The sequence below is a fragment of the Battus philenor genome, unplaced genomic scaffold, assembly GCF_028537555.1.
Source record: "Battus philenor isolate CCGP_79_NKW_IND1 unplaced genomic scaffold, ilBatPhil1.0.hap1 SCAF_17, whole genome shotgun sequence".
Classification (NCBI taxonomy): domain Eukaryota; kingdom Metazoa; phylum Arthropoda; class Insecta; order Lepidoptera; family Papilionidae; genus Battus; species Battus philenor.
This window is the reverse complement of record NW_027181679.1, coordinates 4,795,755-4,817,806: the sequence shown is the minus strand read 5'-3', so window position 1 is coordinate 4,817,806 and position 22,052 is coordinate 4,795,755. Positions and strand designations below refer to the sequence as shown.

Here is a 22,052-nt window from a genome sequence, read left to right as displayed (position 1 = left end):
AAAATAAAATACAGCTGATCGTCAAATGCGAATAAAGTGTACTGTGTATTTGATACTGTGGAAAATGGTGGTAGTCGCCTAAACATGGCGAATATTGCAAATCCATTACCTTATTTAACTAAAAGAGAATACGGACTCATACCCGATATTAAGTCTCAACTATTCAGTAAACGGCTTAACGCTGCTAAAAATTTGTACCGTCGGGACTTAGTGTGCCATTTCGGATGTGTAAACGCTATCGAGTTTTCCAGCAATGGCGAATTGCTTGTATCAGGTAAAAGAAATAATATTGTATGACATAATTATAACTTTATTATGAAAATAAGTTTCTTCTGTGTTTTTACGAATTTTATCAGCTTGATTTAAATCGACGTAAAATACTCAGTGGTGTTTAAGTTATGATACAATTGTTTTTCTTTATCAGAACAACATACATATTGATAACAAATTGTTACCACATAACAGTGACTTATTGTTTCTATTTTTAAGAAATACGATTTAACTCTTAAACATAGAAAATAATAAATATTATTTTAAATTCGAATTTAAATAAACTTGTTAATACACCTTTTTATTTTTTTATATCTACTATTCATTTATTTATATCTACCCACACCTCCTACATATTGGTGAACCAAAATTGCTTATGACTGATCAATACATAAGAAACAGGAGATTCAATAGTAAAAGATATTTTCAAAATTCTTTAATAAATATTACTATATTTTACCACCTTTATGCTTGGGAAAGAATGTGAATTATTATTAACAATTTCATGGAATCATACAGACAACAAAAATATTTATATATATTTTATCACCTTATTTTAGTCAGGATGTCATATATCCATGTTGAACTTAGGTCTTTCTCATATATGTACTCATGTGTGTGGGTACATAATATATTTATTACTTTGTTTCAAAGAATATACATTAAGTGTTAATAGTGTCAGTTTTAAAATGTATAGTAAGTATAGTGTGGCTGTTAGCTTAAAACAAGTTCTATTAACCCTTTGCACTCCAGCCTAGTAACGCATAGAGGCTACTACCAACTCCAGCACTATATTAGTTCCAAGTACATATCTATGATATAAAGAATAATAGTTGTTTTAATAAAACAATATTTTTATTTCTTAGCTATTTTATAAACTAAACATATTCTAACTTATATTATAAAAGAAAAAAATAAATATTAGGACTTAAAATTTCTTAAAGGGTGATATCTTTGGAAACAATTACCCATATGCATTCGCGATCTACCGGGACGAGTATCACACGTCTTTGTCCTTTTTCCTGTCTATTAGTAAAAACAATACAATATCTTTTTTTGCCTTTTCGCAATATGTGCAGTTTTTTGTCCAGTCTTGCTTCAGTTGCTGAAGTGGAAGGTCTTGCATTCACCTAAAAGTTGATCAACTCTTGATGAACTTCAAATGGGATAGTGGTTTTTCGTACTTGCTTTTTTTATGCACTTATATAAAATATATACATTTATATATACATCTCCATTCCCCAAAAGAGCATCTTCCTCCACAACTTAAGAGATTTCCTTAGAAAACAATATGATGATGCATATTGATCAGCGCGATCAACACCACACATTGAAGCTGTGTAGTTAACAACAATTTTTGGTTTTCCCACATTTTGTTGTTTACCTTCTCTAACAAATCTGGTTCCATCTTCACTAAACGAACAGTTATAACGTAAATGTTACAGTAAAGGTATCATAAACACTATAAGATAAGCACAGACTATTTTGCTTCCCTAATTATTAAATGCGCCAAGGCAGCAAAAAAACATGTCACCACTACGGCAACAGCAGATTTACTGTTAGCTTTTTAATGTTGTAAATACGGCGACAACGGAGTGCAAAGGGTTAATGTTAAGCAAGATCTATCCTTTCTTGGTAATCTTGAAGTCATCTTAAAATAACATCTTTATTGGCTCAGCAGCGTTTTCACATTAATTTGCTTATTATAAATATTATATAAATTCTTATTTATATACATTCTATATTCTTATTTTCTTTATTGTAATGTCAAATACAGACAGTTCTAAATTTACACCTGTACATAAAAAAATATCTCACTAAACCATAACATAAAATATTTTCCCATCTAGTAGTAATCGGGTGAAAAATTGAAAAATAGTATGAAAATTTTAATGTAATATTAATTATCTTAATTAGTAATATCTGTATTAGTCTTAGGATTTTTTTGGTAACGTGAATTTAGCAATTATGAATTTTGTTCAATTCTATAGCATTAAATTAGTTGAGGCAGCATAGGTAGGTCTAGAACTAAGTGGACCAATAACAGAATCAAGATTGAGGGAAGTGGCTGGTTGTAAACAGCAAAAGACTGATTACTGTAGTGATCTGTTAGGGAGGTCTAGCCCTTGCAGTAGGCATATATCAGTTGACATGATGATGCTGAAGTCAGTAGTATTTTTATTGACATTTATAATTTGTTTTAGGTGGAGATGATAGGAGAGTGATGCTATGGCAGTTTGGGCAGGCCATTTTAGACCATGGGAAGCCGGAGCCAATGAAAGCTGTACATCAGTCTAATATTTTTTGTCTCGGAATTACAAATGATCATCAGAAAATTTATTCTGGTGGAAATGATGATATAGTAAGCAATATTTGTTAATGTTATGGTTTCATTTCCAACTGTATAATTTTTTTTACTTATGTACTAGCTGTGTATGGCCGAAACCACTGTTTGCAGTGTAACAGTGGAGGAGCTTTAGCCCAGCTTCTGCAGTAGCTAAGTTTAGGGAGTTCTATTATGGGTCTTTTCTTAAGCCAAGGGGGACCAAGCTGTGGCTTGCAAGTGGCATGCAGCATTTTTCAAGGCTCACAAATAATGTGACCAATTTTACAGTTTTATTTTAGAAAATTGATATCCTTTTGTATGTGTTTAAAACTTATTTTAAGCTACTGCATTTAAATGCATATTCCGGATTTTTTAAAAAAAAACATGCTTTTTGCCTTACTTTTGAATACGTTTTTATTTGTGGCTTGTATAAAATTTTAAATTATGAAAATGGCTGAAGATGCTTAGCCACCCCTGACTAGATTGGAACCACATGAAAGTTTTTGATTTTCTAAAAGGATATTCCAAAGTGGAACTTAGTGCAAAAGCTGTCAAGAAGTGATTTTTAGGGTTTTTCTTAGGATTTTCCGAGACAGCCAATTTTACATTATTATTGTATTTTATAAACCAACCGATTTAAATATTTAAAAATGCTTTTTGTTTATGGCTGTTTATAAATTATATATGTTTGTCATTTAGGTCATTGTCCATGATCTTGAAAGCAAATGCCCTCTGGAAGTGCTTCAACATCAAAGGGCAGTATGCAGCCTCAGTATAGACCCATTCAATGATAGGGTTGTAGCAACAGCTGGAAATGATGGCCGCTTATTGATCTTTGATACTAGGCAATCTGTTCATGGTAAGATGCTTTTAAGTTATTAAATCTTTGGAAAATAAATTGAATATTTTCTATAATACTTAATTAATAAGATTATTGGATAATTAAGATTTTTTTTTATCTGGTGAAAACATTTCAGCATAAATCAGTATTGCTACATATTTTTCACCGCCAGACCTTTTTAGCTAACTTTAGTATTTTATATGTACTTGTGAATTACGAAAAATGTTAATATTTTTTACTTTCGGGTTCTAACTCCCAGTTCAACACAGCTGTAAAAGTCCTGATAAACCTACCTCCCTGAACATGGACAGCTATGAACGAATATTTATTTTTTCTCACAAAACTAAAACAAGGCTGCGTGTCAATTTCATCATTTGTCTTAAATATAATTTTGGGAGTTATTAATTTTTCGTTGTAAAAAAATCATATAATATATCACAAAATGTTCGTTGAAACAAATGAAATTTATCTCCTGGCGTTATATTATTAATATGAAAATATTACTGACGTGAGTAGTAATAATTATTGAATTTACAAATAAAATAGGGTATAATTATTAAATCTGCCAGGCTAATGTGAATTCTTAAAACTAATATGGTTGTGAATGACTATATAATATAGTTGTGGTTTTTCTAATTTTATTACCACAGTTGTAAGTCTCACTATGGAACAAATAAAAACGTTTGGTTAATGGATTCTCCATTTCAGCAAAAATGTTTTTGAATCACTAATTTTATATGTGAGGCGTATTTGAATTATGCATGCAGTTATATAGGAGGCAAACCTCAAAATGACCTTTGGTATTGTCTCAGTATTCGTATTTCATATTCAACGCAGCGACTGGAATAATATCGGAATATATTGACATTTTCCCTTAGCTTATGTAATACTACAAGAGATGTTTACATGTGTATAAGAAGACTGAATTTTCTTATCATAATTATACAGAATGATTAGTATAGCTGTTAATGCTTTCAATGGGTGAATGTATAGCTCATTTGCTGTCAATTATTGTATGGTACATTCAATCCAAAAATCAATGGTTTCAGAAATAATAAATAACGTATAATAATAAAATATCAAGACCATTCTCAGAATTCTGATAACTACATATAGAATTCATTATTGTTTGCCATCTCTCTTCGCAGACTGTGCTGCTAGAAGTTATGGGCCTGTCGCATTCCAATAGAAATGTTTTACATTTCAGAGTGATCATTTTATACAGGGTGTTTGGAAATTGGTATACACTTTTTTCAACCTTTTTGACTTTTAACCAATCTCCCTTACCAATCGACCTTTATAGATACTCGAAGAGAGAGAAAATAATTATTGTTAATAAATTGAAATACTTCACAATTGCGTTATACGTCGTATTTATTTATATTAAAAAAGGAAATGAATTGAAAATGTCTCCTGAATTCATTTATATTTTTAAGAAGTCATGTTGAAATTTTTTCTTTTATTGTGTAGCAATACACACTGGGACGAGGTTTCATTAGATATGGAATTGAATTTATGCTTCTGTCGTGCAGAGTCTCTAGTGATATCCCGAAGCCGAAAGGCGTTTCACGGTGTGATGTTCCACCCACAACAATTGGGAGTTTTGGTTTCTGCTAACGCGCGGGATGGGGTCGCCTTGTGGGATCTGCGCTCTCCTAAGCAGTAAGTTTTATTTCTTTTTAATTGACTATAAATATTGCGTATACAGAGTGATTGGAAATAGGTGTATAAGCTTTAATGTGTAGCTCTTTTGACCGCAAAAACTTTAAAAGCCTTTACACCTATATCCAATTTCCACATGTAAAGATAATCACTCTGAAATATGTTACATTTATTTATCTATTGTACTGAATTGCTACAGGCCTTAAACTTCTGATAGTACAAAGTCTGGAGTAAACAAGAATCAATTTTAATATGTAGCAATCTGAATTTCGAAAACGCTTTTTCTAACTACATTGTCATTACGCTATTTATAAGGTCTGAAACCATTGATTTTTGGTATAATAAGGTGTACCATATATTCACTGGCATAAATGAGGCACTCTGAAACTTTTATACCTATTTCTAATCACTCTGTATACTTAGCCTTTATGTACTGTCATAATTGTGAAAATACAAATTGTTTTAAATAAAATCTTGAAGTTAGCTATTGTGGACAGCCCAGCTCTCCGCTACATGGGCAATGATGGATCATGCCAGAACAGTATGAGTGTTCGGTTCAACTCTGCTGGCACGCATATCCTCGCCCTCCGTCGTCGCCTGGCCCCGGTGCTGTACGCCGTGCACTCGCCCGATCCCGTAGCAGAGTTCTATCACCAGGACTACTACAACTCTTGCACCATGAAGAGCTGCTGCTTCGCTGGCAAGGGTGACCAGTTCGTACTCTCCGGGTCCGATGATTTCAACTTATACATGTGGAAAATTCCTGACGGAGGTGACAATTTAGGTACGTCGTTAACCATTTTACAAATAAACCTATTAAAAAGAAACAAACAAAATTATTATAAATTCTGATAACATATATATATTTACCGATTTGGGGGAGGCCTACTTCCAGGACTGTGTGACCAAGAAGGTCACTTGAATGTGTCAACAGTAAATTAGGCTTAAACGAATCTGCTACAACCGAGATCTACATCTATCCTCTGCTAAGCTCTTCTAAGGCTTTCCAACCCATGCGTTCATCTTTAAATAAATCCATATTTCTCTTTAATTCGCTATAACTTTACAACGACTTTACCCGATTTCTAATACTTTGTGAGAAAAAAGCCGTATGAAGATAAAAAAAATTAAATGAAAGGAAAATGTATTGAGTAATGAAATTTCATAGCTAGCTTTGAACTTAGCATATTTGACAGTTCGCTGTGAACCTCGTTCGTTTGAGATTTGCCTTGAATTTCGCGCGTATGACAGTGCACGCTATGCAAGTTTATGTTATCATTTAACATATGCGTGCTTCAATATTTATCGATCACATTTTTTTAAATTTATTTCATTTTTAACCAAGATGTAAAGTGACCGTTCTGGTATGGGCTACTTTTTTATTGGAATGCGAAAGGCCATTGACTTCTGTCTACAAATTCTGATGGGATGGTTAGTAGGTTAACATTTTTGAATGTATGTATGATATATATAGTTAGTACAGTACAATTTATTTGCAGATGCCGTGGTTGAGCCGCCGCACATCGTTTTATACGGACACAGGTCGATAGTGAATCAAGTGCGTTACAATTCGCACTATTGCCTCATCGCGTCATCTGGGGTTGAGAAAATCATTAAGGTACCTCTCGAATATAGATATACAGAGTGATTGGTTACAGGTGTAAAATTTGTCAGCAAAAAGCTTTATATACCTATATTCAATCATCCTGTTATAAAGTAAATGAAATATGTTATATTCATATTTTTATTTATCTTAGAATTTGACAGCCCACTAATTTACGGTAGAACAAATTCTGCAGGAACAGAAAATAAATAATATTTTAGAAAAATACCTAATTTTTGGAACGTTCTTTTCAATTAAATTATTATTACGCTATTTATTTTCTCTGAAACCTCTGATTTTGTATAGGTTGTACCATATATTAATTGACAGCAAATGAGCTATGCATGGTCCTCTTCAAACCTTTTACATTCATAATCGATCACCCTCTATAGCAAGTATGATGTGTCGTAAAATAAACTTTCTGAATGCAACAACTTGTTATCTGTAAAGTTTTTCTAACTTTAACAAAAGAAATTTACTACGAAAACGTACCAACATTTTTGGAATGTTTTTTTGGAATGTGTTTATTATTTTTACCTAGTAAATTGATGGCCAAAAGATATAACATAAATTTACTTCAGCGCAGTGTGAAAAACTTTTAGAAAATTCGTGTAACATAGTGCAGGGTAAGGCTATTTTAATTTTTTTTTAATGTTGTAAAAGTGATGAAAAAAATCTGTTTGTTTGCTATAGATTCTTCTCAAATCAGTGCGTATTAGAAATAATCATCCCAATCTAATGATTCGGTTTTAAATTGGACTCTTCCGGTATTGTCATGATGTAAACAGTTTAAAAATGAAATAAAACGTAAGAAGAAATAAATAAATAAATAATAATATAAAAAAATGGCGTAAAATATTCGTCACGAAATAGTCGATTTCAAGAAACTTTACTTTTATGACCCGTTTTCATATTAAACCATTACACGTCTCTCTTATAACGAGGGAATTTCCCAATTTATTATGTACTGTTTTTTTTTTATAGAACGTCCAGGTATAGATCTGTTTGTCAGTTTTTTTTTCCAGAATAATCGTCACTTTAACCCACTACTTACATTGCTACTAATACTAAACGTTTTTTATTGTGTTTTCGAATTTGATTAATAAGAGATCTGAATGGCCATGTATCCGTTGTTTGTTCGAATTTGAAACAAATAGTAACGGAACTTTTGTAATGTTTTTGTTTGTCGTAGATTGTTGTTGTGGCACAAATTCAAATGTGACGTTATCGGGACGTCGGTGAATTAATGTGAATCAATTTTCTTAATCTTTCTATGACTTTCCGATTTTAAACATAGAGCGCTCGCGACTGTATTGTGTTGTATTTGATATATGTAGTGCGTTGAACGTCAATATTTATATGTGTTTAAATTTTTATTGTTTTCTTTTATCATCCTTATTATAGCCTATTAATCGGAATTCTCTAACGATACTTCAGTTTAAAATTTTATTTTAATCTAATTTACTCTACGAAATAGGATGCGATACGGGTAGCGATTTGTTGTTAAAAATATTTATTTTATTGTCATTATATAATATAACGATATGTTCAGATAAAAAGCTTAGTTAGCTTATAAGCTTTCCAAGAATCATAAAGGCGGCTTCAATAAGTTATAGATAAATTAATTAAAATTATTTTTTTTGAAATCTACCTACATAAACAGATATTAGTTTCATTCGTCTATTCCCGATCCGGGATTTATAACAAAAGTGATTTCCATATTAAGCCAACACTTCAACTTTACTTGACTGAATAGTCTACGAGCTGCCTATATAGAATGGATAGCTGGTCTCGTTTATATACACACACAACACACGTTCATAATACCATATCCCGTGTTTCGTTTTAATTGTCCAGATTCGTATTTTTTTTTTCAATTAAAATTAGTGTACTTTATTATTACCGTTTTGTATCTATTAATGTTTATATTCTGTTGTGTGGTTTGCGAGCAGTGAAATACTACAGGATAAATAGATATGCAAGGTCACAAAGGAAGCAATGGGTAGAGCTATGCTCGAAAAATTGCTTGTCTGAATTGGCAGTAGGCGCTGTACATCATACTACTGTGGCTGCTAAACCCGAAAGGTTCCTGAGGGGCGACAAAGAGGCCGTAGACGCGGCGTGGTAAGCCCCCACTAGGAAGACCGACGAGATGTCGCAGGAGTCGCTGGATGTGGACAGCGTAAGACCGGTCATCGTGGCGATTTTTGGAGGACACTCATACCTGGCAGCTACTCGTGCAATAAATGTAGAACAATAAAAAAAAATTGTTTGTTGCAGGTATGGTCGGCTCTGGAGTACCCACAGATGCGGGGCGCGTTACTGGAGGAGGCGCAGGGCTCGGACAACCCGCGGGAGATCTACAGCCACGAGGATTACGTGTCGCTGGTCCATCATAGCGGACAAGTTAGTTTCCATCATTTTTTGATTTCACTAAAACATTTATAAGTACTAAAAATAAACGTAAAATATCTATGTAGATCAACATTAAGGTGTCTACGATTAATCTATGAACTAGGGTCGTGTCACGTGGTTTTATTGCCAATGCAATTTTTATCGACATGTATTAGGGGGGCTGGAAAGTAGAAAAAGAAAGAAAATATATATATTTGTATATATATATATATATATATATATATACACACATTAAAAATATGTATATGCATGCATATATATGTATGTACGTGTATATATATATATTATCGCATACGGCTTAGCTTTAGTGCCGTAATTGAATGACGTATTGAAGCCCGGAAGATATTGGCGGAATATAAATAGTTATAACGTGTTTCGTGTTATGGATGTATAATATATATATATATATATATGTGTAGAAGAAATTTCCAACTTTGTACTTTTTAATTCGGTTAGGTTATTCCTTTCGCCGAGTAGAAGCGAAGCTAAATATGGATCAAAATGAGGCCTACATTAAAAAAATGCATATTTTCAGTATGTAGCTTTTATAGGTACAACACTTAGTATAAATATTTGTTTTGCCATGTTTAAAATTTATTCAGAGTGGATTTATAGCGATAGCTAATTCAATATCTATTATGACATGGCGTCAACATTAAGAAACCAATCACTTGCTGTGTGGTGCGAATAATTAGATTAAGATTTATTTAGTTATATATAGTTTCAATAAATAGGTTTTTTAAAAATAAATAGTCCTCTGACTTCTGTGCTAAGTGTAGACCTGAGTTGCATAAGGAATCCACGTCCGTAAATAAGAATTATATATATATATATATATATATATATATATATATATATAAATTTATTAAATAAATATACCTATTGTTATAAAATAAAGTTTAAACAAAAAAAGTAGGAAGTGATTTGAGAATTTAATTTTGTATTTATTATTTGTCGTATCTATACATAGAAGCTTATTGAAAGGTATAAACCAACCCCAAAGATATCTCTATGGGGTATATACTTTAACCGCCCCGCTTGGGTTGGCAATTATACTGTGGTATTATGACATGCAGAGGATGCTGCTACCCATCTGAAAATTTGTATGTGGGCAGTGGCAATTCTATATAATTAATGCACAAAGTGTGAATTATAAAAATTTCTACAAGCTACAGAAGCATCATATATGTATTTATAATTATTCATATAATAGTAATATTAACCGTTTCAATTGTACGTATTACAACAAGCGAGGACGCTCCAGGAAAATCTGTATTTACGGACACAATATCTAAATAACATATTTACATGTGTCCAATTGTAATTTTAGCCGAGTAATAGCAACTAAGTCGATATTAAACTCTCTCGTTTGCTCTAGAGTCGAAATGATAAATGTGTTGTGAATGACATCCCAGGCATAAAAACAATTTCGGAGGCCCTGACGCTAAGACATTACTTAGAGCGTTCACCCAAGCGTACTAAGCTCTTGGCTATCATGGTAAATTGTGAGCCTTGATATCTAAAGTAAGATGTTGCTTTAAGTATAACTTACTGAAATATATTTGAAAAAATAAATGTTTTGAAACACACTTTTTGGTTACTCTACATTCGAAGATGCCTAATTCAATCACAGTATCAGAAACTTCTGCGGCGTCTTAAGTTCGCGTTCTGTGAAATAGTAATGCACAAACGTACATTTGTATAAGTAGTCATCTGTAAATCGCAGCCGCGACCTCATCACCATTTCACTCGTAAGACCGCTTTAACAGCAACTGATTAACTATGGCGTTCCTCATAAATTTCCAAAAAGAGCGGTTGAACGTGGCCTACAGCCACTCCACTCCGACTAGCTTAACAAGTTCCACCTTTTGGGTGGAAATCCTATACTGTGCTTGCTAATTCGTGGACGCCACTCCAGAACCTTTGGTTGCAAAATATATTATTATGGTTGGTTGTTGGCTGCAGTACATATCGCACAACTACGCGGAGCAGTCGACGCGCGAGGACCAGCGCATGATGGCGTTCTTCGACTCGCTGGTTCAGCGCGAGCTGGAGTGCCTGGCGGAGGAGACGGACTCGCTGGATGCTTCCAGCTCCGCTTCGCTGCCCGCCCACGACGACTCCGATGACTCAGACCGCGTCGTCGCGGACTTTCTACCGCTGCACAACAAACGAGGTATTTATTAATACATGTAAGCTGGTTGATGTCCACTGCGAGGCACAGGCTTTCTCTAAAAGTTGACACAATTGCCGGTTATACACTGTCAACACCTAGCGACATCCCGCAACTTTAATTATGACGTCGGCAACTTAGCTGGGGTCCTACCTCCGCAGCTTGAGGTCGCCATTCGAGAACCTTTCAGCCCCAACGGCGATCGGTTTCCAGCGCTTCCAAGCAGAGCATATCTTCGAACTACATCGAGTGACAAACGAAGTACATTAAATTCAAATTCAAAATATTTTATTCAACATACAATGGAGTATATTTCTGTTAACATTAAGTTGACTCTACTCCCTGTTTAGATGACACGTGCCTCAGACCACTACAGACTAACTACAGCGGGTCATATCAAGGGTAACAGTAAAATGTAATACAGTACTAAACAAATGACTTAAACAAGGTTTTATTGATATTATTCAGAGTTAAAAGTATAAGTAATGATTGGGAAGAACGAAAATATGGGTCTAAGAAAACCGCATATAAGCCGAAGAGGTCTAGGGTTCCCTCTTTCCAAATGGACCTATGACTTCAGAAGAGCAACTAGAGTACTGCAAGAACTGGAATGCCTAGGAAAAATACTATGTCCAATGTATAATCTGATGATTAGGATAATGGTTAAACAATTATTATTTTACAGTAAATCCAAATGGCAACCGAAGTCAACGATGTCCAAATCGACTCGCGCGCCTGGTGGCATCCAGATATCCAAAAAATTTACGATCGCAGAAAAGAGGTTCCCAAAGGTATGATAACATAAGGAAGCGTATATAACAGTGTTTATTTTATAACCTCACTGAAATAGAGAGGGATAAAAGCAAACTTCCGATTATGTTTTTTTTTTTAACAGCTTTGTTCAAACTTGATAAATATGTACAGTCCAAAAGAAAAAGTAATTAAATTCTACTTATATTACAGTTTACAGTGGCAAAAGCTGGCGTATTTGAAAAATCTTGTGTCATATCTTTAGTATTAAACAAGTAAACAAGAGAAACTTCAAACAAAATTTTGCCATCGACAACAACCTACCATAAATTATAAAATAAAAATGTACTTATATTAAATGACTTTATGTATAAACGGAACATGGTATCTGTATCCTTTCGTATACTATATGTTCATATAACAGTCTAAATTCTTTCATATTATCCATATAAAGGTCTAATTTCTCCCATTTGTCCAATTTACTGTTCTTCCTTCCCAGCGTATAAAAAAGAATGCGTGGGATAACGGGCGTGGTACAATTGTGGACAGAATTTTGTATTTGTACATATGCACTGTACGTTATTATAACATCAGGTCACTTAAACTTGAATTATTAATCTTAGTACTTATTGCAAACATTAACTTTGTAAAGTTATCCAAAGCGCGTCAGAAGAGCAATGCCCTTTTAGCCTTTCGGATCGCGAAATGTCGCTTGTCAGTCGCCATCTTGAATTTCAAGTAATGTAGTCATATGTATTCTCCGTGTACCTCCATATGTATGATATATGTATGTAATAACTAGATATTAACCAGCCTTTTTTACTTATTTGTTGTGGTTTAATATAAATATGAAGAATGTTAGAATTTTTATAATACTTAATTGTTCCATTTCAGTGCATCTGATTCTGGTGTGCTTTTCTTAATATATAAATATCTTGCAGACGCAACAAGCAGACACGCTCGTGTGTAACCAAGTCGAGCGGGAAGTGTACTGGCGCGGGCGGTGGCGGGGGTGCGGGCGCGGGCAGCGGGGTGAAGGGGAAGCGTGCGGTGGCGCGGAGGGCGCGCGGTCCGCGCAGGTCCACGACTCGCGCGCCGCGGACCCTGCCCGCGCCCCGTGCCCCGCTGCCAGCCCGTCGCGCAGCGCTCTCCGCTCCCTCAAGCGAGCGCACTGACTCCGACGAGCCCGCCACCTGCCTCTACAGGAATTCTGGCAGGGTAAGTATCGAAGATAACTGCGGGCATCAAAATTACGAGGAACTACATCCATCTTCGTCAAAGCGCTTATGTCACATGTCGGCGAGAATAACTGCTTGTTCTAACTACGACACTGAAACGATCCAGAAATATTGCTTATGTCTCGAGATCGATTATATCTCGAGACTGAGGAGTTCTAGAAAGTTCTAGTGACTAAAAAATTCTTCTGCTTCCATGGAAATGAAACTCCGAAAATTGTTTCTTTCTCAACTCATTAACACCGTCTCCATAATTTTTTAGTTAAGTTAAAATAGTAATAACTATTTAATTTAACTACAGTTGACAAGAATGTCTTATTTTCAATTGCTTGCAGATACTTCGGCCGTTGCGAAGGCGTATGAATTTATCGAGGACAACAAAGAGGAAAACAAAAGTCACTAGTTATAGGAAAGTAATGAACTTAAAGAACAATGGTGAGATTGATTACATTTCAAATTCAAACTTTGTGTGTTAAAAATTTTGTTTAAATTCTTTTTTTTTTTGGTCCCCAGGAACTGCACAGGATAGCAGTGGTGATAATAATAATTTTTCTAATTTCAATCAATATGAAGATAACCTAGCACTGCCAAGTACTAGCACAGGTATACATAATATCGATTTTGTGTTAAACGTTTTCTGAAAGTTTATACTCTTATCTATTATTAGTAGCAAGTTTATTTTATTTCAAACAAATTACTCCTACAGATATTGTCCTGTCAAAACATTTTTTCTAATCACAGTTGACTAAAAAACAGTATTCAAAAAAATATATCAGAGTGATCCCTTTATTTATTGATTAAATATTTTAATAGTCAATGTAAATATTTTTGTAACACTTGCTAAAGGCAGTTTACCACTTTGATACCTGGAAACGAGGTTTTATTAGTGGAGCAGGACAAAATGTAAGAGATTAAATAAGAGAAACGAAAACAGTAATGCTAAATCCATAGTTGCATTGATTTACTGTAATGTACTGTGTATGAACTTATTTTTCTTTTAAAATTAAACAAGGTTTGTTTAAAAGTATCTACAAATTTATCTAATTTGTAAGTATAGCACATACTATAGAGAGCAAATGAATTATTATCATTATTTTTGATTTATTTTCTGGTTTAAAATAGGTTACAGGGGCCAAAGCTCAGCTTTATTCCGGATAGCAGAAGTAGATTCTGATGACGACCAGTCAGTGGGTAGTCGGCCGATATCGCCGGGAACTCAAAACAGCAACCACAACATTCCCAACAACCTCGTCAGCATCATTCCCACTCCCATTAATGGATCTCGAGATTCGTTAGGAGATTCTCTTCGGGTGGAACCTCCAGAATCTGAGGCATCCTCGCTTCCAGAAACACGTTTACGAATGACTTTAAGGCGAGTACGACGCAACGGCCGTGTTAGTATTCACCGCTCAGATTCCAGCGAGTCGCCGCCGCCTAAAGATCAGACAGACAGACCGACCACCTCAACGGAGAGGCTGTCCCCGAAATACAACACATCGATCGCGAGGCTCATGAATGAGACAAACGAAAGTGAACTCGAGAGCAGCTGCAGTACAGAGGGCAGCATGTGGCTCGCACCGGACACATATGGCACACCCGATAGCGGAGTAGGAACGTTCGCAGGCAGCAGTACAAGGAACTCTCAGCTGCAGGAAGAGATTTCCGATGACCCTGAGTACCAAGCCCTAAAATTCCGTCAACGCGTTAAAAAGGCTCGCCGCAATTACAGAAATCACATGGACTCAGACTCAAACTGAAATGTTTATAGATAGATATTAAATTGGGTTCCAAAAGTTGTTTCTAGCTGTAAGTGGCTACTGTTTAATGATTGATACTATAATGTTACGACTTTCATGACACATTTAGATGTATCATATGTTAGACCTCCATTGAGCACATTTTTCTAATTTGTATACCTATAAACAACTAGTCTTATGTTGCCAACAATTTTTTTTACTTAAAGTTGTATTTTGGTGTTTGGTGCGATCTCAGAAAATTGTGTGGCAAAGCCTTATCTCTGCTTGTTGTATGGTTTAATATCTATGAATAAAAATATATGTGATTTATTATTATTAAATAACTTAATTAGATAATAAGAAGCATAAATGTTTCCTGTAATGGATGTCAGCTGGATTACTGGATAAATACATTGTAAAAAATTGACGTAAATTTTATTTATAACATCTCCACGGAACCCTTGTCAATGTGGAAACCTAAATCGTGTACAAAGTAAGTGAATCATTAATTTACTAAATTCCAATTTGTGAAATAAAGCTATAAACCGGAACTAATAACACCACTGTATTCATTCCCCCTAACCTCCAATTATTAAAGTATTCTGCGAAATCAAGCCTTCATAAAATATTTCATTTTTTAATTTCTTGAGGATTGTTAATGTAACGTCCACACGAAAATGTTAGACTTTTTTTTAATTCTTCAATACACATTGGTATAAATAAACACAGTTTCCTTCAGAATACCAATTTCGAATAAACATTTGTATTGTTATTATTTTCGCGAGAGTTTAATATAAATTATTGATTGAAAAATATAAACAATTTATAAAAAAAAAATTGTGACAATCGCATTTCAGTTGTGGGCTCAACGTAAAAAATTTATGTGAAGAAGTTAAAAAGCTTTTAAATTATTAATTTATATTAAAAATTCCTAAGAGTACAGAATGAATTTAACAAAAATGTACATTATTTTAATGGCAGCATCATTTTTATGCCTTTATCCATCTCATCGGCTGCCATTGTCAGTCAGCTGTGCGCCGGCCGCAACAGTAGTTATGAAATAACTTTCATTTAAAATTTAACCAATTTTGTACCAAGGCATATTTTACAAAGATTATACAGATATTTGTTAATAATATGGATGGAATATCAAGTTACAATGCTTTTTTGGCTGTTCACAAGCCGCAGTTGGTTTTATCAGGTGTCCCTGAACATTTTTGGCAAACATTAAGTAAAAAGTTACGGGATCAAATTTTTGATTCAGGCTTTGCCTTTCAATTGGTGCAAATAGATTATGAAGATGAAATAAAAATGCCTTATGAACCTATATGGAGTGTGATGGCTGTACGTGACATAGATAAATCAGATCCCGATCAAATCTATCTTATAGATCATGCATGGACTTTTAAGGCAAACAATGTGAAAAATAATCTTAGAAATGTGCCAGGCCTTTTATCGAGGATGTGTAATCTTATGCAAATAACAAGTGAAGATACAGAAGACCAAATAGAAAAGGTTTCGCAAAATGTCTGGCAGTATGCTCACAGTTACTCCATCGGAGGTAACGAATTTTCAGTGGAAGAAAGATTGCCAGTGTGGTATGTTTTAGATGAATTGGGTTCTGGCATTATTCATTCCGATAACCCGAATTTTCGTGCAGTTCCATTCATTCATGTGCCTGATCAACTTACATATACTTTACTATTCCCCATTAAAAATGTTGAAGAAGGTGATACAATCACTAGAAATTTTATTGAAGGTGATTACTCTGACGCTGTTCAGAGGGAGGCCATGTTGATACCATGGAAGCATTATGATCATTTTAATGAAGATTTCAGTCAACAAGAGCCTGGTAAAAAATACTTTATTGAAGGGCATATTATTGAGACACTACCTAATTTAGATGTGTTACTCCAAGTCAATAATTCATTAAAAAAATTTAAAGTTTTCTCAGAATATTCATTAATAAAAGATCATTTGACTGCACCAGAATTTGAAATTATAGACAATGAAGATGAAGCTGACATACTGTGGTTGACAAGTCATTTTAAGAATTATGATGAATTTAGTGTAAATTTTCCTAATAAGTATATTAATCAGTTTCCTTTTGAATACATCATAACTATTAAAGATCTTTTAGCTATTATATCACGGAGGAGTATGAGTGAAGATAATAATGCCTCTCATGATAAACTTGAGACAGCACCTGCATGGTTGCCTGCTACATTTAATATGAAAACAGAATTTCCTAGACTGGTATCTTATTATATGCAGAGAAAACAAAATGGTCTGGATAATCATTGGATTTGCAAGCCTTATAATTTAGCTAGAGGTTTAGACACTTACATTACTGACAACTTATATTTTTTGTGTAGACTTCCTTTAACTGGACCAAAGGTAGCACAAAAATATATACACAACCCTGTATTATTTCATAGGCCTGATATAGGCTTAGTAAAATTTGATATTCGCTATGTTATACTATTGAAATCTGTGAATCCTACACAAGTCTATGTGTATAAAAATTTCTTTTTAAGATTTGCAAATAAACCATTTGCTCTCAACAATTTTGAAGATTATGAACAACATTTCACTGTAATGAATTATACTGACGGAGTAACTTTGTTTAGAATGCTGTGTGCAGATTTTAAAGATGAATGGAATAAGCAATATGATAACTATAGCTGGGTTGAAATAGAAGAATCAATATTTAGAATGTTTGGAGAATTGTTCACTGCAGCCACATCTAAGGAACCACCATGTGGTATTGGCAAGAGTCCTCAGTCCAGAGCATTGTATGCTGCTGATATAATATTAAGTTGGGATACTTGTAAATCGAAGATACAGCCTAAACTTCTAGAAATAAACTGGATGCCCGATTGTCAGCGTGCTTGTGTTTACTACCCCAACTTTTACAATGATATTTTTTCTGTTTTGTTTTTAGATAAAGATGTTGCTACTTGCACCAAAATACTTTAGGAAAATACCAGGCTTTTTGTTGTTTAAAACATTTCTGCTTTAATTCACTAGTCAAAGACATTAAATGTAATTAAGAGCAAAGCTTTATGCTTATTTTATATAAAAAATCACATAATATTGCAAACGTAGTATATATTTGTTAAGACTGCCTTATATGTATTAAATCAATAAAGAATCAGATAAACACAGATATTTGAAACTCTTTTATTTCCAGAAATTGTACAATTCTTCATGACATAAACAAATAATTATGGGAACAATTAAACTTAATACACATATCACTTTAAAAATTGCTTGATTTTATGTAATATTAGATATAAATTATTAACCAATGGTTAGTTCTTTTGTAATATTCTTCGGTCTTCATCATGAATAATACCAAATGGGTTATCTTCATTAACATTTCTGTGACTCAGTAAGACCAAAACAATTACAACTACAATGATGATAAATAACAAAATCCAATAACGCCTGTATAGTCCACCTGCTCTTCTTACACGTGAAGTAGGAAGTGTGTTCCTGTTAATATAAAATATTCTGTTATAATAAAGGAACACCTATATTAAATATTTATTCATTAAAACCTTAATTTATTTGTCCCAAAGTGGTCCCGGTGGAACCATAAGAGCCCATGGGACACTCCACAAGAGTCTTGATAGGTGTGACAAAAAAATTGAGGTTCATAATTTGTAAGTTGTGATCCACAAAAATTTAACTGCTTGCCACAGTAAAGTCAAGCCAACATTTAAATGTTTTGCTTGACTACACTTTCAACGAAGGCAGATAATATTTTATACAAACTCGGCAACTGTTATTTCTGAAACCTTCCATATTCTATATATAGTACAACTTATTGCTCAGACATGGAAGCATTCACATTTTTTGTGTATTTGGAATATGGTAGCAATGTAGCTTCCACCAGAGCCAGCTAACTCTTCCTTAACTCATTCTTAGATTTTAAGTTATTAGACTATTACTAAAGGTATATATTAAGGACTTACTTCCACCATCTATTTATCCAGGCAAATGTTGATTTTTGTTTGTACTTATTTTCATCATGGTCGAAATTTGCCTTCACACCTAAGTTGTCTACTGCTTTAAAGCCTTTCCTAGGTGCTTGACCTCCTGAAAAATATTATATCATATTTATTTATTATGGTTAGAATGATTTATCAAATACTTTTAGATTACTTGATATTTTAGTTAACTTGAGACAACATATGAAGTGTGCCATTTGTTCAGATAGTTTAATTATCATTTATTACTGTAGTTCTGTAAACTAAAAATACTTTTAAAGATTTTTTTAGAACATTCCACATTATGGGATGCATGGTATTTTTAAATTACACAAATGTGGGTCTCTATTGTTTAAGAAGGATGTTGGTGTCGCTTGGCGCTTTAAAAAAAACTGCCCTGTTCTGGCTGTACTTGATTGCCTTTCGACCTTAGCTCCATGTACTAAAAACATTATTTAAGTTTAACCGTATCACAGTTTAGCAAATATTGTTTGAAATGCTTGACCATATACATGCAATTCCATGAATTGTGTAAAATAAATTGTTAATAACTTGTGTGAAGCTTATATTTATTATTATACAATAATTATATAATTACAACTAAGAATATTGGTCCTTGCTTTATGTCTTATTCACATAAAAGACAATATCAATAGCTCTTAATAAGAAATACTGAACTTCAGAAGGTGTAACCTTATGATTATGGGTTTTTTTGTTAAAATAATCATTTTAAATATCCGTGGTTATATGCATGGCAGTGCTACCAAAACTGGCGATATTAAAGTATGAGCATCGCCGGCGCGAGGGTTGTCAGTGGGCTGAATGGAATGGAGTTGTCAAAGCCTCTCACTGTGCCTTTGACAACTCCATTCCATTCATCCTGTACCTAGGGTGCAATAAAGCTATTTCAGTAGCACTGTAACAATCAGCTTAATGAAAATTTATACATGTTAAAATTACCTTGCAGGCTATCAGTCCTTTTTGATGTACCATCAAATATGTTTACAGGTTCATCAGGAATTTGTACAATGGAATGTGGTGTACTTGTTGCAGAACGATTTGTAGATTCATCATCGCTTGCACCAACAGGTGTACCTCTTTGGCTATCCAACACATTGTTCGGGTAGTGATATTTTTCAATAGGGGAGTGACTTCGTCTACTTGCAGCTCCTTTCATATCTTGGTCATCTGAAAGCTGCATTTTTATTGTTTTATTAAACCATAAATAATATTTGTAAATAACCTTACGTCGGTGGTTTCAAAAGAGTACCCATTTGATTTTTAGAGCCACAATATCAAATTTAAGATTGCCTTTATATTTGCAGACCTTTTTTATAAAACCTGGTAAGTCAAAAAGTGCTATTTCCATTTAAAATTAGGCCTTAATGTATTTGTAATTTTTGTCTGTTGTTTGTAGAAGGATTACTTAGTGTAACATAAAAAGAAACAAAAGTGGGAAAAATGAAATATGAACATAAACTGTAAATATTGCAAGGAAATTTCAAGAAACTACTACACAAATCTTCTTGTGGCAATATAATAGACTGACATACACACCAGTGGTAATCCGAGACCAGCTCTAGCCCAATTAACTCCAGCAAGCTTCTCCCTAAGAACATCAGCTACGGGTGAAACTAAGTTAGGTGGTGGAAAAACTGGAGTAGCACAAGAGGGGCATTGATAACCCGCTGGAGCAGTAGTGCGTGGAAGTGCCCGATAACGAGATTCTGCACACTCCCAGTGGAATACATCTGAAACAATATTTTAGTTCTTATAGTTTTTTTTGAAGAACTACTAAGCATAGATAACAGGACTGATTCAGGGTTAGAAGATTAATGTTAAAGTTCTTCATTATTTTTGTAATTGTTCAAACATACCAAAAAAAATAGCACAGAGCATTTCAATTTCTTTACATAATTACTGATTAAGAATTAAATACAATTAAATTTGATAATTTACATCATCTACCAGTACAAATTAGATAATGCATCATAGGTACACAGACTAAATTAAAAAAAGGAATTTTTTAAGAAAGGAGTTTAATTGTCTTTAAAAAAAAGCACAAATAAATCCTTGTAGTAGTGTAAATATTGATATGTCTTGGAAAAAAATACTAAAAATATGAAAAGAATTTTTTTAACTTGTTTTTTTTTAATTGTTACTTTTTGTACTTATTTTAAAGGATTTTATGCACAGAATACTGGAAAGGCTAAAAAACGTTTATTTGGATAGACTTACTGACATTACAGAGTATAATAACAAGGGACTTACGGTAGCAAGTAAGGCGAATGCACTCCCCTTCCGCTAAACTTTTTGTGCAAATTTCGCAAATGGGATTATAGTCGCTATCTTGTAGCCATTGAAGATATGACTGTATTATGCACTATAATTAGAAAAGTACATTGTTAATGAAAAATAAATTTAAACTGTTAAATTGATGCGTTTTTTTCATTACCTTTGGATGGTTTGTTACCATACAGTTTTCGCAAACATTTACTCTGTGTTCGAAACAAAACTGATTGGTCACCCTTCTTTTCGGACATTTGCAGAGACCCATTTTCACCAAATAAATGAAAGTAACCTTAAAAGCCTCAAAGTGCACCACAATATCAATAATTTAAATTAATTTAATATCTCTATAATACATGGTTCGGTATCAATCTGTCAGCCACGTAAATTTGATGTCAACTTGTCATTATTTTGAAGTGAGCGTTCAAAAATCATTACAACGTTCCAATTTACTCACCAAAACTTCGATTAATGTTATATTGTACCTTTATCTTAATTAGGCCAGCGTAACACTTCAGCTTAAATATTATGCTATTAATTTATAATAATTTTAAAAATTTTAATGTTTTTTGACTCTATTGGAATTTTAGTAATTTAAAAGGCCCAAGCCTAGATACCTTCTCAATCACAGCATGGTGCGCCCATATTAGTAATCTCATTGCTCGGTCGTTTCTTAATTTGTTAAAGTATATAAAGTATCGCGCCAAGTTTAAGCTCACGGCGGAGCTTATGAAATTAAGTATTGTAAACAAGTATA

At 33.6% G+C, this 22,052-nt stretch overlaps 3 protein-coding genes across 3 annotated transcripts; 2 read left to right on the top strand and 1 right to left on the bottom strand.

Annotated features, from left to right (window-relative positions):
- The first annotated feature begins 32 nt into the window (after positions 1-32).
- On the top strand, positions 33-15,517 carry LOC137919711 (uncharacterized). Its single transcript, XM_068762866.1, has 13 exons — positions 33-274; positions 2,475-2,632; positions 3,296-3,455; positions 4,970-5,099; positions 5,597-5,883; positions 6,599-6,717; positions 8,983-9,108; positions 11,083-11,293; positions 11,976-12,081; positions 12,982-13,258; positions 13,611-13,710; positions 13,789-13,878; positions 14,398-15,517. The coding sequence occupies exons 1-13, from the start codon at positions 85-87 to the stop codon at positions 15,030-15,032; spliced, it is 2,589 nt and encodes an 862-aa protein (XP_068618967.1). The 5' UTR covers positions 33-84; the 3' UTR covers positions 15,033-15,517.
- A 545-nt stretch (positions 15,518-16,062) lies between these two features.
- On the top strand, positions 16,063-18,157 carry TTLL12 (Tubulin tyrosine ligase-like 12). The gene has a single exon (XM_068763085.1). It carries the CDS (start codon positions 16,149-16,151, stop codon positions 17,988-17,990), a length of 1,842 nt encoding a protein of 613 aa, XP_068619186.1. The 5' UTR covers positions 16,063-16,148; the 3' UTR covers positions 17,991-18,157.
- Positions 18,158-18,224: 67 nt separating this feature from the next.
- LOC137919871 (zinc finger protein-like 1 homolog) lies at positions 18,225-21,671 on the bottom strand. Its single transcript, XM_068763084.1, has 6 exons — positions 21,462-21,671; positions 21,278-21,389; positions 20,564-20,757; positions 19,967-20,201; positions 18,992-19,115; positions 18,225-18,509 (listed from the first exon to the last, which is right to left on the bottom strand). The coding sequence occupies exons 1-6, from the start codon at positions 21,561-21,563 to the stop codon at positions 18,326-18,328; spliced, it is 951 nt and encodes a 316-aa protein (XP_068619185.1). The 5' UTR covers positions 21,564-21,671; the 3' UTR covers positions 18,225-18,325.
- Between the last annotated feature and the right edge of the window lie 381 nt (positions 21,672-22,052).

What these genes read in the sequence shown, in the direction of transcription:
- LOC137919711 (XM_068762866.1), top strand. Translation starts at nt 85, where the DNA reads ATGGCGAATATTGCAAATCCATTACCTTATTTAACTAAAAGAGAATAC. An exon ending in ACCGCTGCACAACAAACGAG is followed by an intron (nt 11,294 to 11,975) that starts GTATTTATTAAT and finishes ATTATTTTACAG; the next exon opens with TAAATCCAAATGGCAACCGA. An exon ending in TCTACAGGAATTCTGGCAGG is followed by an intron (nt 13,259 to 13,610) that starts GTAAGTATCGAA and finishes AATTGCTTGCAG; the next exon opens with ATACTTCGGCCGTTGCGAAG.
- TTLL12 (XM_068763085.1), top strand. Translation starts at nt 16,149, where the DNA reads ATGGATGGAATATCAAGTTACAATGCTTTTTTGGCTGTTCACAAGCCG.
- LOC137919871 (XM_068763084.1), bottom strand. Translation starts at nt 21,563, where the DNA reads ATGGGTCTCTGCAAATGTCCGAAAAGAAGGGTGACCAATCAGTTTTGT. An exon ending in CATTCGCCTTACTTGCTACC is followed by an intron (nt 20,758 to 21,277) that starts GTAAGTCCCTTG and finishes ATATTGTTTCAG; the next exon opens with ATGTATTCCACTGGGAGTGT. An exon ending in CTGGTCTCGGATTACCACTG is followed by an intron (nt 20,202 to 20,563) that starts GTGTGTATGTCA and finishes ATAAAAATGCAG; the next exon opens with CTTTCAGATGACCAAGATAT.